The following is a 17,957-nucleotide window of genomic DNA, read 5'->3' on the forward strand; positions in this document are numbered from 1 at the left end:
AAAGAGTATCACGTTTGTTTGTAAATAACTAGGCAACCGGGAGGGGGATAAGTATTGAGAAGCGGAAAATAATGTAGAGTTTTCGTTTTGATGTCTGTCAAGTGTTTTGATATTTCCGACTTAAGTTTAATCACGTTTCAACCAAGACGTCAACCATTATATCGGCCGCTCCGCACTCTTTGTACTTTCCAGTTTTCAAATTTAAAGGAGACTACCTTGGGATAAAACAAATGGAGAACCACTATTTTCCGCGTTCTCTTTAGCGGTGTCTGGGAATGAAATGATAAGCTTGCCGTCAAACTTCATTGGCGCCTCTAAAGGCTTTTGGTTAGGTAGCGGTCCCTATATTTACCTACATAAGCTCTAGGGTGATTTAAGTAAACTAGCCCTGACAATGTCAACAAAAGCTGAGAAACTCATCGGTCTGCGCTAATTAGGCTAAGTACAGTTAGTCTGCGGTGGTTCTGCTGGTTTTGTTTCTGTCGGTGTGATAACTGTTTAAGGATCCTGTGCGTTCGCGGATGTGTCAGTGGTTTCGGCTTTCTATAAATTGCTGCCGCGGCACCGAAAGAAATTTTGAAGAGCTCTTATCTCCATCAAAACAAATTTAACACTGTTAGGCCAAGCATAAGATAAAACTGAACATTGCCGTGAGCGAAGAAGTTTATTACTCAACCTAAAAGCAATACGCTGACACACAAAAAATGAGCCTGCGAATCAATTAATAATAATGCATCACGTCGATGGGCTGTGCAACTGAGCCCGCGATACGTCATGTGATTGTGGTCTGCGAATATCTATTTTGGCAGCTGTCAAGTACTTTTTGGATCTTGTGTCACTCAATTTAAGAATGGCAGCCTGTCTGGTTGTGTGACATTTTAAATTGGCTTACATGTAGAGAGTGTATGGTCGCCCGAACAGTCACGTGATAAGTTGTTAATTTAAGTGACAGTATCACTTTGGTATATAGTTATCAGCGTTATCTGTGCCCCTTAGATGAGCAGTCAGGGAACATGTGTGGACATATGGTAAATAGTTCTATGGTTAGAAGCGACGCGAATCAACGTACCGGGGGAACATCATCATAAAAAAGAGATAGAAATGTTGAATACGAACTTTTTCTTCTAGAAATAGAAGGCATCGAAATAAGAAAAAGAAATATTTTAGCAGCTATATTATGGGGGTTTCTCTAACTTTAAAGTACGGAAGAAAGCTGAGAAATTTATCGCTTTTTTGAAAAGGACAAGTGGGGAGCTTTTTCAATTTTGATAATTGTAAATATTCTGTGTATTATACATTTTAAACGAACACAAGTTTAAAGCTCTTTTGGAGGTACTTTAGCTAAATCTTTTAAGGTGATTAGTTTGACGAAAGCCCTTGATTCATGCACCCGACAAAAAACAAACAAATCAACAAAATTAAAGTAAGCTTACCCAAGCAAGCTTCCAGCAACTATGCTGTTTCAGTTGGTCCGAGGCTTCCTTTGAAAGGCAGTTTTAAAATGTTTGTTTACTCTACAGGCAGCTTTCTTATATCATCACACCTAGTAACTACTTGCTCCTCCCATCCTTAGAGATAACTGTTGGGCCAACCCAAATACTGAACACATCAATCAATTCTTCATGATCACCGAATAAGGGGCTGTTTCTGTTGAAATGTTACACCAGTATCGTTAAGGCTCGCACGATATAAACCTCCAGAACCGTAAATAGTTTGATTTCAGGAACTACAAAATGGTAGTGTAAATAATTTGTATTTTAAAACTGTTTGCTATATTTAATATCAATTTTGTGATATTGTAACATGGGGTTTTCGAGACTTGCAGTATTTGGCCAAGCTACTTCTATTCCTTAAGTATCCCTTACACTCTCGAACTCTCGTCGACAGTGAGATTTTGTCAAATGCACTACAGTATCAAAGAGAAGCTTGGTAGCCAGTTCCATTAGAATTATTACAAGGGATGACTCTGATTTATTGATTTATTTATTGCATATTTTTCAGAGAGGAGATTTAAAGCTGAAAACTCGAAACACATGTTAGATTTATTGCTTACGCTTCTGCGATTAATCCACTATGGTATTTCAAAGATTTTCGAATATTTATCCTATCATCTGCAACAAAATAGACCAACTTGAAGATATTGAAATCCATACTTGGTTCCGAGTGATCCAAGGATTGGGAGAATAAAACAAAAGAAATGTACAATTCATGCCAGAACTTCAAGACAATTCCTTTTGTTTTATTTTGCCAAGCCTAGGAGCTAAGTATGAATTTTAAAATTTCGAAAATTCTCTCAGGTGGCGAGCTTCAAAATCTATGTAAATTTATTAAAAGAAGAAAGATTTCTGCAGCGCATCAACAAAAATCATATTCACTTGAATTCCTCGAAGAAGAGACTTTCTTGACTGCGTCAAAAATCGAGTAGGCGAGGGAAAGATTTTGCAGGCAGAGCTCCTCTACGGATAAAAGATACTATAATCTGAAAACTTCACTAAAAGACTCAAATTAGAAAGGTTCTGTACTCCATTTACATCCTTTTTTGATTAGTTAACTCCAACACCTACAATAAAACGGCTGTGTAGCAGAATAAATAACCTGTTGCTCATTGTTAAATGTTCTTATTTTTCCATATCCATATGTTTTATTTCAATATATTTTTAGATATAACATTGTGATACAACTGACTAATTACAGCCTGCAAGTGGAACTTGAAAGGCGAGGGCGCTCTAGAAAATGGGCTAAAGAAGAACAACAAGGAACATTTATAGGTGTCTATTTTGGGAAGTATCCATCCTACAGAGGTGTTTGTCAATCAAAGAGACAGTTGACAAAGTTGACTGTATATGGCGTAATCCACCGCGAAATTTCTTTGGAAGGACATTTATATTGTACCCACACCTCCCCAATATAAAACTCCGACACCAGCGAGGTCTGGGCCCGGTTCCGATGAAAGCCAACGAGGGTTACAATTTTAACGTTTGGTTGCTTTTACCTTCTTACAATCTGTTTTTATTGTTATTTTGGTTTAACATAACTGGTCTTACGGCTGTGATCAGTATCATTTTATTAAATCCAGTTACTTAATTCAAGATACATATTGCTTCTTAGATTTCTCTATGACAACTGTAAGGATTAAAGCAGTTTTGATGTTCTAGCGAACATCTGCTGTAGCTCGGGAGACACATTTAATGATCCCACCAGGACACGTATTGTCTGAGAGAGATCACAGGAAATTGGCTTACTCAAAAATTTTATTAACAGTGTCCCGAAACCGTGAGGTAAAAAGAATAAGTTCGCGAGTTCCACCTTTACCGTATGAAAGAAAGGAAGTTATATACGTATGGATCAGTTTTGTTAAGCTCACAACTCAATAACTCCCTGAGCACGGGCAATATTCAGTGGTTATTTATCTAAACCCTGAAAAATGAGAAAGACAAGGCTTATGCTGTAAAGGTATAAATGAAAATGGGCGCTTGTTTAATTGACAGGGGGACCGTCTAGGACAGAAGGGGATTTGAATATCATGACCGGAGTAACAATATGAAAAATATGCACGTTAATATGTTAATTTGATATGTTTCATTAGTCGTATAAACATAACAACTTTCTTTAATTTTCCAGACATGTTTCGACGGTACATCCGTCATCTTCAGTGTTACATATTTTGAAATCGCCGTTGAATTTAAAGCGCGCGCGATCTTACAAAGTTCGTTACATTGCGTTGTCAATATTGCGTACTAAAACAAAGTTAAATGAGTGACGCTTAGTTTCATTGCTATATGTTTCATTGCTGCGAAGAATATTTGGTCATTAATTCTGTCGAGGACTCATTAATATTTTATCAGTTTTTATGTGGAGAGTTTTTAATTTGAGCAAGCGATTTGTTTTACAGCTCAACAGCGACAGACGATTTGCATTTCTTCCATAATATTGAAATATGTATTTTGGAAGCGAAGTAATAATTTTATGTTTTCATGTTTCATGTTGTCGCGGCTACTGATTGACTTATAGAAGAAATTAAACAAAGATGTATGAATTTAAAGATATTTGCAAATCAACCTGCCTTTTCAAGTACTCTACCCAGCTCTGAATCAAAACTAAAACGGGGAAATGGACACTACATTTAAGGAAAAAATTTTACCCTTTTTTCTCTATATTTTGAGGCAATTTTCAACACCGCTTAATCCAGCACTTTGCAGTTTAATTAAAGATCAGAGAAGGCTTAAGTTGAATGTGTATGAATGTCATGACTTTAGTTTGTATTCAACTGATGGGCTCTAAGAATCACTCTTTCAGAGGAAAGTTCTCGAGTCATGATCACTATTTTCCGTTTCTTTTCTTATCTATTTATCTTTTCATTATTTTTGTCTTTTTTTCTTCAAAAATGAAGCTTGGCAATATACCGTCGTTGCTATCAAACCACTTAGATAGAGCAATGCTTAAGAATTTTTCGTTAAGCGCAAATCCTAAAGAAAACCTTATTTTTTATGATGTCGTCCATAAAGAGTGTAAAATTAAATACTTCCTCGTCGAAATGACAGTCCAGTTTTTGACGTCCAAATGTTTTCTGCAAATACATACAATTAACGGCACGTCAATCTTAAATGTAAATTCTTGGATCAGGTGGATGTATAGATCCTGACTCCGACCTTCTTCATACGACGTAATTTAAAATTTAGATTCGCTAGCTGTACTTTCAAAACATCAGACCATCAACTGGCCTCATAAAAGCTTAATACTTAAACTGAAAACACTTTTCTTTTTTTTTTTTCCAGCAAATTCAGCGTCCTTCAGCGTCTAAAAATTAAGCCTCTGAAGAGAAAATGATCTTTGTGGACTTTTTTCTTGAACAACAACGCTTCTGCTTTCCTTTTCCAGAATTTTCTCTTTGTTGTCCACTGTGCAGTCATGAGCATCTGAAATATTGACACTCTTGTGATGGCATTTCTGAATTTTGACTCGAAATCGACTTTTCGGAAGCATTCGCGGACGTAAACCCTGTCTAGTTGGCTGTCCTAGGCCGCGCGGCGCTGAGACAGCAGATGTGTTTTTGCCTGAACGCGGCTTTTCATCGTGATGTATAATATCTTTAATTGTAAAACTTTTTCCGGACGCTGGTAAACGCTGAACGCGCACTGTCTGGTTGTTCATGCCTGTGTTTTCTTCACAGTTTTTGCAATCTAAAAACGGGCCGCTAAGATCTGGGTCAGTTCGATGGGGTACCGCTTTTGAATAATTTTTATCGCCGACGCGAGAAATTGAAGGAGCAGCACTCGCTGTTGTTCGTGTACTCTTTGTTTTGTTATTGCACTCAATTTGAAGTGAAGTCCTCTGCGCCTTGTCCTCGCCGTAACTTTCTTGATCAACGCTGTCTTTCCTCCACTCAGTGCTTAACGAAGTGTGAAGGCAAGAGATATATTTTTTGGCCGGTAACTTACTTGCTTTTGCGTTAGTCCGCGATTCTCGGATCTTTTTATCTCCACTTGTAGCGACAGGATTTTTCGGCGATACGGATCTTGCGGAAGGTACAGTAATATCCCTATCAATACTCGGCAAGATTACGACCTGTGGAATCTTCTCTTTTGGAATTATAGACAAGGAGGTAACGTAGTTGCTTCTTTGAGTCGACGAACAATTCCCAGGTGACATAATCTTTGGTTGACTAAAGGGCTTTGTGTATGCCGCGCGTGTCGTACTTGAAACTAGTGTGCCATTTGTGTATACAGCAGTCAACGGAGTGTGGTAAAAATTTGTCGCTCTGCGCGATGAAGCATCTCTAGCAATTTTTGGGCCCGAAACTTGGTAACAAGCTCGTTGAACGCTCATTTCAGACCAAATTCAGTTCACCATGATCAGATGCGCTGCCTTTGCGTTAAAGATTTTCCACTAAAGTTGATGCGTGAATGTTTTACGTCGCACGAAAGAAAATGTTCGGTGCTCAATTGTTTTTCGATTTGGAATGGACAGCGGTCGCGAAATTAGACTGACGTATTCGTATCTCGAATTTATATGCTTCTTTTCCATCGCCGATAAAATTTAATGAGGACGCGTAATGAAGAAATTTCAACCAGAAATCTATAATAGTTAATCGATCTAACACAGCACAGCAAGAAAGACGCTCTAAAACAATCAGTTTAATTTTTTTTACAGAATACTGAACAAATGAATACATTTTCTTTCAAGTGAATGTAATATTTTGCCGTACTAAAAGGCAGCATATTGGTCTCCATTAAGAAAATTTACATCAGCGCTATTATAGCCCAAGTAAACTACACCATTTCCAATTAGTGCTGAAGCGTCGCTTATTAGGAAGAATCCGTCTACGATAAATTATCACAATTAATAACCCACGATCACAAGAAAAAATTATCTAAAAAGGTTGCAACTATGGTTAAGTGTTTTGTACCCATGGTAACTTCGAAAGTGGTGTTGATGGGGCTTTTATAAATTTCTTGCTTATGACGCCGGTGGAGATTAAGAAGGCGAAATTCATAATGCCAGGGAGAAACAACAAAAATGTCAATTCATTTGTTATATTCACGCAAGATCATTGAAAGAAATATACGCGTTTTAAACGGGCGTTATAACGTATTGATATTTAAAATTTGGCCAGTCATAGACTATTTAATGTATCTCGAAACCCGCTCACTAGGCAGGTGTGATAACCATTGTGTATTATGGTTATCAAATTATTACTTGCTACATGAGAGTGGGCGCCATTTTCTGCCAATCCAGTCCCAGAAAAGTCCAGAATTATCAAAAGTATAGTTAGGAACAGAGGGCGGGGGGTGGGGGGGGGGATATGTAACTTGTTTTAGGATGCGGATAAGGGGTCATTTTGCCAAGTAAAATTTCTTCTGAGGATTTTCCATTATAGATTATGTGCCTTTATATAGAGGGTACGTTTGTAGCCTTGTCCAGGTTGCAAGATAGAAGTGCAGTCGTGCGGTAAAAAGTGATAAGAAAAACGTGCGGGATCTGGGGAGAGGAAGGTCTTATTTTTGGCCGCCACCACCTCATTCACCAGATCGTGCAAGTCTTTTTTTTTATCTTTTTGTTTTGTTTTGTTTTATTTATTTTTGTTTTACTTTTTTTATGCATTTGGGTTGTTTTATTTTCGCGTCCCTACTGTCTCGGCCTTGCGCACAGGCTAGTTTGTTCGTGGCTCTTTTAACCCTATACATGGAAATTGCTTGCCCCTTTTTACGACTTTGTAGAAGAAATGAAATCGGTGATTATGGAACAACGTTCGAACCTTCAAGAGGAGACCATAGTCATAACGTCAAACTTAAAATGATCCTTAGAAAAGTTGATGTACAAGATTGGATTCTCTAATTCATTAAAAAAGAAAACAAGAAAAAAAAACAAAAAAAGAGAAAAAAAAATACACAAATCCGAAGACATCGTAGAAATATTTCCCCAGTTTCAAAACGGAGTAAGCCGAGAACACTGTCATTAGCAGCCGTTGCTAAGTAACACATTTGTCACGATCACTTATACCATTAACCGTTCAAGTAATCATCGTAAAGGGTATCACTGAGAATTTCCTTAACGAAAAAATGCTAATGGAGAATTTATTCTTATTTGACTCCTTCTGGAAAAAAGACTAAATTTTTTTACCCAATTTAAGAAAAAGGGGGTGTGTGAAAGACTGTCAGACCACCATGACTTTTCAGGTGGCCAATTTGGTTTTTCAATTTGACCTGCAAGAAAATTCAAAGAAAACTACGTTTTGATGACCTGTACCAGTGTTATCTGAACTGTGCATAACCTTCAGAACAAAATACTAATATAGCACCGAAAAACTGAGCTAAAAAGGGCAAACTCTCAGGTTGAGGGCATACTACAATGTAGTACGAATACAGTGCTAACCATGTTCTTTTTTTAAAATTAGGTAACTTAAAAAGATGTTTTGGAATTAACAACTTAAGCAAAAATAGTAAAGAAATGCAGACGGTTTTAATTTTAAACCTAAGGGATACCTATTGCTCTACTTGTAACTAATCAAAATGTTTCCGGCGGCCATTTCTGTTTTTACACAAAGACACTCGTAAATAACACTTTGTCTGTGTGAGAAAGAGCATTCACTGCACGTTTATGCTGGTTATTTCACCATATAATATTCAATGAGCCACTCTTGTTCGCCGATACGGTTTAGTAGCTTTATTTGCTTTGTTTTAAGAGTGCTTAGCCTTCCGTTTACGTAATTTGTTTTTCCGCTCTGCTGAGCTTAAAGCAAATGATTTTTATTGAAAGAACTGCAACAATAAACTGCGTTGAAAATTTTAGCATATAAGGCGAAAAATATCTACTTAATGTTATCTAATTAAAACAAGCTAATACCTGCCGTTTTAAAGAAAAATACCTTCTTGTAGAACCGATTTTTTTTTTCCAAAATAAAATCAGTGATTTTACTTTGAATTGCGAGAGGGTTGTGCAGCTTTGGAAAATAATCAGATTAGTTTCTTGGAAGATTCAACCAAGTTAATGTGTATATTAAGTATTAAGGAAAATTTGGAGGTTTCTCTGGAAGTTTCTCTGTCCGTTTTACATGTTATTCTTTTGTTGAGGTGAAACAAGACAAGGTTTACTCAAATAAGAGTCAGGATTTAAACAAAAGATGACGCTGAAAGTATTCTCATTTATAAGCGGCGCAAACGCGGGTAAAAAAAATTGCAGAGGGGAAGTAGAATTGGCAAAATTCCTCTCATCATAATGTAAAATTATTTTAAAATTTTGGAATTGAAAATAAACTAGTGGATTCGCCATTTACGAGTGTTCTACTCTTGTTCATGAGCTGAGCGCTCCATTGATCCATGACCTCAACCGTGCACTCTGATTGGCTGAAAATGACAATACAACCCCGCGAATTTTAATGAGTCACTGGCCCATGAAGTAATGGTGATTCCTCATAAATGAGCTCATGAACCGGCCAATAAGAAAGCAATGTTTTCTAGAAGACCTACAGAGTTCTCCACACTGTTTTGCTTTACAACCATGACGTCATGACTGAAGAAACAAGCGCTCGCCCGCTTCCTGTCTTCGCTGCTCAACAACCTTTGAAAACATTAAACATCATGCGCTCGGACAAAGAAACCTATCCATTGTATGAAAAGAAAGTTGTTGGAAACGCTCAAGCGAAGGATGAACAGAAAAAGGAAGAAAACCGCAGCTTTACAGGGGCAGTTACCAGCGCTCTTATGTACGTTCTCGAACCGATACTACCAGACGATGGCGTAAAAGGGGATGGTAAAATCGCCAGTTTATTGTACTTGATTTGTTTAACAACAGCAGGGGTGGTGTTTAATCTATCAAAATGGCTACAAGACGATTCTAAAGCGGACTCTGGGGTAACGACAGACCACATTGATGGATTTCTTATCACCTGCATTTGCCCTGCTCTCTTATGGATTTTTTATATCTTTTGTAAACAAAATGATCGTAAGACAGTAGACTTCATCACACCTTCGCCTCACTCACACCGCCCTCTCATGGCCGGAGCTTACGTTTTCGGCGCGGGAAGCTGTGTTATGGACCTCCTTCATATCACATTTTATATTGAATGTTCATCAAACCTATCTAGCTTATTCTTCTCTATTTTCAAGGCTGTGTTCATCTTTGCGCAAATTCTATTTTTACGTAAGTTTGCAACAGCCACCCTTCATAAATCACCAAGCATTCGACTTGTACTTTTCCACATACTTGGCACTAACGTGTGCCTGTGGTTTCGCGCGCTTTTTAGCCACTCAAAAAGCATCTTTAGCACGCGTAGAACACAAGAAGATTTAAGTACGCGTGAAGAGAACGCCTGCTTTGCAAATCACTATTCTATGAAGAAGATTTGGGAAGCGTCAGAACCTTATTTATACCCGTTCACAATGGAATACTCGCTAATAGCGGGTGGCATTCTGTACACCATGTGGAGCGAGATGCGAGATCTGGATCCCGACCCGCAGGATATTTACATTTATGACGAGTTGTCGGATTTCAACACGACTTCGGATAATTTAAGTGAACGATTAGAGAAATTTGAACACGACCACGGATACGGAACGTGCGAGGCTGCGACGCCGTCCAAGGATTCGGTGTCTAGTGGACGTTTTTCCAGTCGTTTTTCATTGAATCGAGCCATGTCGAACTCATCTATTTGTCAATCGTGCGTTGAAAATCAGGACGCTCTTCGGCTCCATGCGATTCCAAGTTCGGACCCAGGCCTTTTAATCGGGCTGTTGTTCTCCATCGTTTTGCTACTTGCAGTGGGGTTATTATGGGTTGACCACGACTCCATGAACGCTCTGAAGTTTTATTACCTTTATCAAATTATCTTGCTCGTGTTTATGTGCGTGGCATGTTGGATTGTGCTGAGATGCCTTATGAATCAAAAGTTTGCTTGGTATCCATTTGGAGCAGATGATACTTTGCTAATAGTGTCATTCACTGGAATGTTTCTCTACGCTGGTCTATGCCTTACAGCTGCTATCGCAGAAATCAGAAACCATCGCTACGCTTCAGACTTCTCACTCGCCAAATCGACCCTTATTCTCTTCCAAGCAATGCTACAGGCCACAGCTCTCATCAAAGCTCTCCGCTTCAGACCGTTCAAGGAACTGGGCGCCAACATCGTCAGACAAGGAACACTGTTTCTGCTGACCACCAACGTGGCATTATGGGCTCAAGATTCGTTCTTTGAAATGAGGAATTTCTCCACAACCCCAGTACAGACAATATTTTACGGTGAGACGTCATGGAGGGCGATAACCACCTTAGCTTACCCATTGTGTATATTCTTTCGCTTTCATTCGGCAGCTTGTTTGTTTGAGGTTTGGTCTTCCTTTAGAGTAAATAATTTAAGTTAAAATCCCTAGAGCGGTTTTCTTTTAACTGTCACAAACTGGCAAATACAACTTGCATCCGAAATATCAATGAAATATCAATGCAAAAACCGGATTTCAGGCAAAATCCACACCAAGAAAACAGCTCCACAGAGATTCCCGCGCCCCACTTTTACTATAAGAAAGTCATTAGGAAAAACTTGCTAGTGCAAGAAGGGTTTAAAAATTTATTAACCGTGAAACCAAGCTTCCAATAAAAAGAAAAAGAAAAACGAAAAAGAGACAGTTAAAGGAGAGTCGCTCTTTTGATAATAACAAAATTTCTTTCGGTCAGAAAATTTCAAAGAAAGACAAGACAACACAGCTCTTGTGTCACTTCACGATCATCGTATATTCACAGTGTATTCACTGGTCAATTTTTCATAACTAACGACAATATGTGTCAATATGCGTTAAAACATTACTCGCATATATATGGTCATGTCTACCTTTTGAATTTTTCAGCCAAAAGGAATCAAAAGCTTTTATGACGAAAGTAATGTTCTTTAACTAAGTGACGGTAGTATTTTTACTATAATTATTAGACTTTGGTAAAATATCTTTGGATATTTTGTAGTGTTAGACAGTTGTTTCCAAAACCAGTTTAACTAAATTATATCAATTTATATTTTGGCGAGGCGATTTTGCCGCCTTTATCGTTTATTGAAATGTAGATACGTCGCTTTCAAATTGGTGAGTTTTTAGAAAAAATTTCAACCAAAATTTTGTTCATTTGTAATTTACTGCATGCTATTTGAATGCGTCTTTATACCAAACTCATCATAAATGAGTGGATAATTCTTCATATTTGAGGCTTATTTTCAGGTGATTGAACTACCATAAGTTAACGTTAGACAACGTATTTAGCCTATCGTGGTATAAGGTGAGACAAGTTCAGTTTCATGTTGCCTTGGTAACGAAGCATTCAGCTTTCAGTAGCCTCGAAACGGACGTGTATTTGGTTACCAGTGCCTCTCAGGTATTACATTTTATCCATCAGTTATAATATTATTATATATTTCACCTTTTTTCTAAAAACCGGAAATGGGAATTCAAGCAATACCAAAGGCCGTTTTACTTGCCAAAAAATAGAATGACTGTACGACTGACTATTAAACTGAAGACAGACAGATACTGATAAAAATAATACTGGTACATAACCCGCTGCGTGACCTAAGATAAAACGATAGCACGTCATTGACAAATAAGAAGAACGCAACGACTGATACGACGTAAAGAAATGACTGACCAAACTGTTTGACTGCTTGTAATTGACGTTATTACAGACAAAATTATGTGAAATATACAGTGAACAATCTGACGTATTGATTTACCGAGTGATTAATTAATTTACTGACTGTCTGACTAACAAAACATAAGTCATTGACTTAGCTTACTGAGCTGGATTATGACCTGAAATTCTCATTGGCTGAATTACAAAACCAGTTGTTTGGTTAGCAACAGATTGCTGATGTCTGGTTCACTATCTGACTTTTGCCGCCAAACGCTAAACCTTCGTCAGAACGAATCCAATTGGCTCAAACATCTGGCTGATTGTCTCCAAAGCCGAATGAAATGACTAACTAACAGGATGACGATCCGTTGCCCGGGTAACCAGCTGACTCACTGACAAAATGACAGTATAACTGACAGTTACGACTACTGATGCATTGTCTGATTAACATACAGACCAATTGAGTGGTTTATGACATACTTAAAAGCGCTAAATTAGTTGACTGAAAGGCTGTAAGAATAACTAAATAACTGATTCACTACATGACTAAACGTTTGACTGCCAGTGCTATCACTGTAGGATAGCTTTCTATCTGGTCAAGAGACAGCTTTTATCAATAACTGACTGAGTGATAGATCGACTGCGGTGACGACTGAAGCAATTTTAAAGGAAAATTAATGGCAAACTCGAAGCCATCCTTGGAGGGTTGATGTTTGAAAATTTCGTTTTTGAGCAAAAAATTACCCGGATGTACTTATTAAGGAGCTAACCTGGCAGGCGCAAATTTTTATCTCTACAATGATTAACGTGAAAAGTAATCGGACGTAAGAGTGATAGGAAAATGCATTGACATAACTAACCTGTCGACCCGGTTTATTGACCGACCAACTAATAGACTGAATATCTGCCCCAAGTGGCATTCAACCTAGTGATTGAATTGCTATTGCTGACTGACTAATTTTGAGTGAATTAATGAATGTACACAGCACTATAGAAAGACGAAGTGCCCGTTTGAAGGACTCTCTGTCAACATAGCTGTTTGACCAACTGACTAAATGACTTCCACATACACTAAATAGCTGGTTGACTGACTGAAACGACTGACTGACTGACTCGCTGCCTACCCAACTGATAACTGAATAAGTAATTGAACTACTGGACAGAGTGACTGAATAATGGACAGACTGACTAACTGACTACCCTTCTAAATCTGCCTGATTGACTGAGTTGATCTGTTGACTGATTACGCTACGATGGGTGGACTGACCTATTGACTGACTGATAGACAGAATGGTGAAGTTACACTATGTATCAGAAGATCGGTGATCGCTAGGTCATTTGCTGATGAGTTGAAGCATTGGCTGGCTGAACGGAATTAAGCTTTAACGTGTGGACCAACTTATTAACCAATTGATTAATTGTTCATTTCCGAGTTCCAAAAACTCTCATTTTCAAAAAGAAAACTGAGTGCAAAAGTGACTTTCATTTGCATGAGATCACTTTCATATCAATGGATAAACACTTAGCCTCGCTTTGAAACAGAGGCTTAAGGCAAGTGGGAAATGGCCTAACGACAGACAAATGGATACTTGACTCGCTGATTGAGTTGACCGAGGGAATATATGATGAATTATGCTATGACGGGCGAACTTTATGAATGTAACAATGACTGATTGAAAAACAGACTGGAGCACTGACTTTGTCACGAAAAACTACAATGATTTTCCAAGTGACTGACTGACAAGTGGACTGGCTGACCAATTAACTGTTTGACTGACTGATGTCCTGACTGAAATACTGGTGGTCTAATTGAATGTCTGATTTCCTGACAGACGCGGACGGGTTTTCTTACCGATAGGACATACTTGTGATTAACCAGTTGACGGAATAACTAACAGATTGATCGAATGCAATTTCACTGACTAATAACCTGATTAGATATGAGCAGCCTTACCTATTACTCGTGTGACAGACCGTCTAGATGACAGAGTTCACTGACTGGCTTCCAAAGAACTATAGTCACTATATATTGATTGACGGACTGGATGACTGACGGACTGTTTGTGTGATTGTGTGATAGACAGACTGTCAGCCTTACTGGCTGACATCACTGGCTAGTTGACCGACAAAAGACGACACTACCAATTTAATATGCAGACTGGATGGACGACCGTTTGCTTGTATGACAGACTGACTGGCTGGCTTTTAGACTACACTGAGTCGTTGACTAAACTAGAGATTACTAAATTAACAATATAGTGACTGAGTGACTGAGAGATTGACTCCACTGGGTCGTTGATTAAACAAGAAATAACTTTATCAACTATAAACTGATTGACAGACTGATGACTGACCTATTGCATGTATGATAGACTGACTTGCTGACTGACAGACTACATTGAATCGTTGACTAAACTAGAGGTTACTACATTAACTTTTTCTTTGTCTTACTGAATGACTGACCTATTGCTAGTGCCGTGATAGAATTACTGACTGGATGGCTGACTGACAGACTTCACTGAGTCGTTGACTGAACTAGAGGTTGTTCTATTAATAAATTATTATATACTGATAGTGGCTGACTGAATTCCTGACCGATTGCTTGTACAATAGACTGACTGGCGACATGGCTAAGAGAGAGATTACATGAAGATTAGTATATTAACTATATACCGCTTATTAACTGACTGAATGACTGACCAATTCCCTGTAAGATAGACTAACTGGCTGCCTGGCTGACTGACAGACTGCATTGGGCCATTGATTGACCTAGACAGTGCCTAGAGGTTACTATATTAAATATATACCGATTGACTGAATTAATGACTGACTGACCCACCGCCTGTGTAATGGACTAACTGGCTGCCTGGCTGACTACAGACTTCACTGGGCCGTTGATTGACTTAGACAGTGCCTAGAGGTTACTATATTAACTATATACCAATTGACAGAATTAATGACTGACCCACTGCCTATGTAATGGACTAACTGGCTATATAGCTGACGCACAGGCTTCTCTGGGTCGTTAACTGAGCTAGAGATATCTATATTAACTATATATACTGATTGACTGACTCAATGACAGACCGATTTCTTTTATGATAAACTGGCTGTCTGGCTGGCTGAGTAACTAGAGTCATTACTATATTTACTTGAAACTGAATTTGTCTGACTGAATGACTGACCAATTGCTTGTATGACAGAATGACTAGATGGATCGCTGACAGACAGACTTCATTGGGTTGTTGACTGAACTGGAGGTTACTATATTACCTATATAATTTTTGACTAACTGAATGACTGACCTGAACAAAATGTATCAGTGATAGACTGACTGACTGGAGGATTGACTAACAGACTTCACCGCGTCGGTAAATGAACTAGAGTGTACATTAGCTATAAACTGATTGTCCCTGACTGAATGACTGACCGATTGCCTCCGTAATAGCTGAGACTGACGAGTTGGCTGGTTAGCTAAAAGACGTCACTGGCTGAGTATTATAACTTATCACTAACGATTACCATACTTACTATATACTGATTGTCTGACTGAATGACGGACCAGCTGCCTGTCTGACAGATTGGCTGGCTAGATGGCTGACAGCCTGACCTCACTGGGTCGTACAGTGATCTTGAGGTTATACTAACAGTATACTGATTGTCTGACTGACTGACTGACGACATATTTTACGGTTAGACTAACTGGCAGGATGGCTGACTGACAGACTTCAATGGCTGGTTGAGCAACTAACGATTACTATACTTACTGGTCTTCTGACGGCTGACAGACTTCTCTGGCATGTTGACTAACTGTACAATATAATTATACTAACTAGACACGAATGACATACCGAATGACATACCGAATGACTGACCAATTGCCTGTAGAATAGACTGGCTTACTATCTGGCTGACAGACTTTACTGGTTTACTTGATCGTTGCTGATGGATATAATTGGCTTGTAGACTGACTAAAGATTACGTACTAACTATAAAACTGATTGACAGATCAGACTGAATGACTGCACGCAGGATTGCCTGTATGATAGATTGATGTACTGGCTAACTGACAGACTTAATTGGTCTTACTACCAACTAACTCACAGTATACTGACTGGTTACTGAATGACTTACCGATTGCCAGTATAATAAACAGACTGGATGGGTGCCTGTTTGACTAGCTATAGATTATTGTAGCAACTATACTAAGATTGACCTACTGAAAGACTGTCCAATTATTACCTGACTAACAGAATTGCCGTGTGACGAAATAATTGAACGAGTAAAGTGATCAGTTATTAGACTTGAAAATTGACGAACAGATCAGGGGTTGAATGGCTGACCGACTGGGCGAATAAATACATGACTTAACGGTTGACTGACCGAAGAACAGACTAGGTTAAACGTGACTAACGTTTCTTACAAACGGACAGACTGGACCATTAACTATATAAATGAAACACTGACTGATCCAATGGTTAGGTGGTTGCCTAACTAAATTAAATTACTTACTGACTTACCAATTGACTCTTAGAGACTCGTGACTGGTTGACTGGTTGACTGACTGATGGAATAGCTTTGAACGAAAAACCGGTTAACTAACTGATCTCTAAACTGATTGACTACGTTACCGAATGGCTATAAAACAAACTCTTGACAAAATTACATGCTAGTTGTTTGAGTAAACGACAGACTGACTCACTGAACAACTCTAAATGACAGAATCATTGACTGACTATTTGATTGATTTATTGGCAGTACTGAATGCACCAACAACTGATTGCTCGACTGAATGACTCAATAACTGAGGATGAGTAGGGGCTGAATAATGTCTAACTGTTCGACTTGCCAGTTGATTCTCAGGTAGAATGAACATAAAGAGTCTACAATGACTGCCCGATTTACTGGGTAACAGAAAAGCTGACAGAAAGAATTATGTGATAAAGTATTGACGATTGATTGAACATAACTGAATCGGTGAATACAGTAACTATATAGCTCTCACTGAATAACTGGCTGACTCGACTGACTTGCAAGATACAGTCAACTCTCTCTAAGACGGACACCTTTGGGACCGGCACTGGCCGTCCGTCTTAAAGAGATGTCCGTCTTATAAAAAGTCAAATAGAGGGGGCTAAGAAAGACAGGGACCAACTCTATGTGTCCGTTTTACAGAGGTGTCCGTTAAGAGAGAGTCGACTGTAGTTGATCAAAAGAAAGGCTGAGAATAGACTTGATGATACTATCTAATTGACTGACTGAACGAGGATAAGGTTAATAATAACCAAGCTTGACTGTTTGACGAACCTCTTGACTAACCAGTGACGACAGGTGGCATGCATGCATGACTGGAGCCACTGAACAAATGGCACGCACATTGACTCGGAAAATAATTTTACCCTTACGACGTATGTCGTAGAACTGACGCACTGAGTACCTCTTAACATTTGTGACGTGAATATATGAATTTTCTTCCACGGAATCTCTGACCACCTAACACTGGTTCCTTTACGATATCGCCTGACAATTTACTGTGACTTACCACATGACTGACTGTTTGACGTCCCTCATATTAAGACTGTTAGACTGTTACTGATTGATAACTTAAGCACAGTACTGACTGCCAAAGTGAAACTATCTAAGGAATGACATGCTGGCGTCTGGTTCGCTTACGAAAACCAAATGAATCATTTAACATCGCTGACCTGACCACTCTGACTATTTGACCACAATTTTAACAGTTAAAGGACTGGCAGACTTACTCATTGATAACTTAAACACAGTACTGACTGCCAAACTATGACTATCTGACAAGTGACATGCCGGCGTCTTCATGGCGCTCTTAAAGATTA

The 17,957-nt window shown here is 38.7% G+C and overlaps 2 protein-coding genes across 2 annotated transcripts; one reads left to right on the forward strand and one right to left on the reverse strand.

Annotated features, from left to right (window-relative positions):
- Positions 1–4,180: 4,180 nt before the first annotated feature.
- Positions 4,181–5,929, reverse strand: LOC140921602 (uncharacterized). Its single transcript, XM_073371606.1, has one exon. It carries the CDS (start codon positions 5,824–5,826, stop codon positions 4,798–4,800), a length of 1,029 nt encoding a protein of 342 aa, XP_073227707.1. The 5' UTR covers positions 5,827–5,929; the 3' UTR covers positions 4,181–4,797.
- A 3,051-nt stretch (positions 5,930–8,980) lies between these two features.
- On the forward strand, positions 8,981–12,755 carry LOC140921599 (proton channel OtopLc-like). The gene has a single exon (XM_073371601.1). The coding sequence runs from the start codon at positions 9,006–9,008 to the stop codon at positions 10,854–10,856; it is 1,851 nt and encodes a 616-aa protein (XP_073227702.1). The 5' UTR covers positions 8,981–9,005; the 3' UTR covers positions 10,857–12,755.
- Positions 12,756–17,957: the final 5,202 nt, after the last annotated feature.

The sequence above is a fragment of the Porites lutea genome, chromosome 12, assembly GCF_958299795.1.
Source record: "Porites lutea chromosome 12, jaPorLute2.1, whole genome shotgun sequence".
NCBI lineage: Eukaryota > Metazoa > Cnidaria > Anthozoa > Scleractinia > Poritidae > Porites > Porites lutea.

What these genes read in the sequence shown, in the direction of transcription:
- LOC140921602 (XM_073371606.1), bottom strand. Translation starts at nt 5,826, where the DNA reads ATGAGCGTTCAACGAGCTTGTTACCAAGTTTCGGGCCCAAAAATTGCT.
- LOC140921599 (XM_073371601.1), top strand. Translation starts at nt 9,006, where the DNA reads ATGACTGAAGAAACAAGCGCTCGCCCGCTTCCTGTCTTCGCTGCTCAA.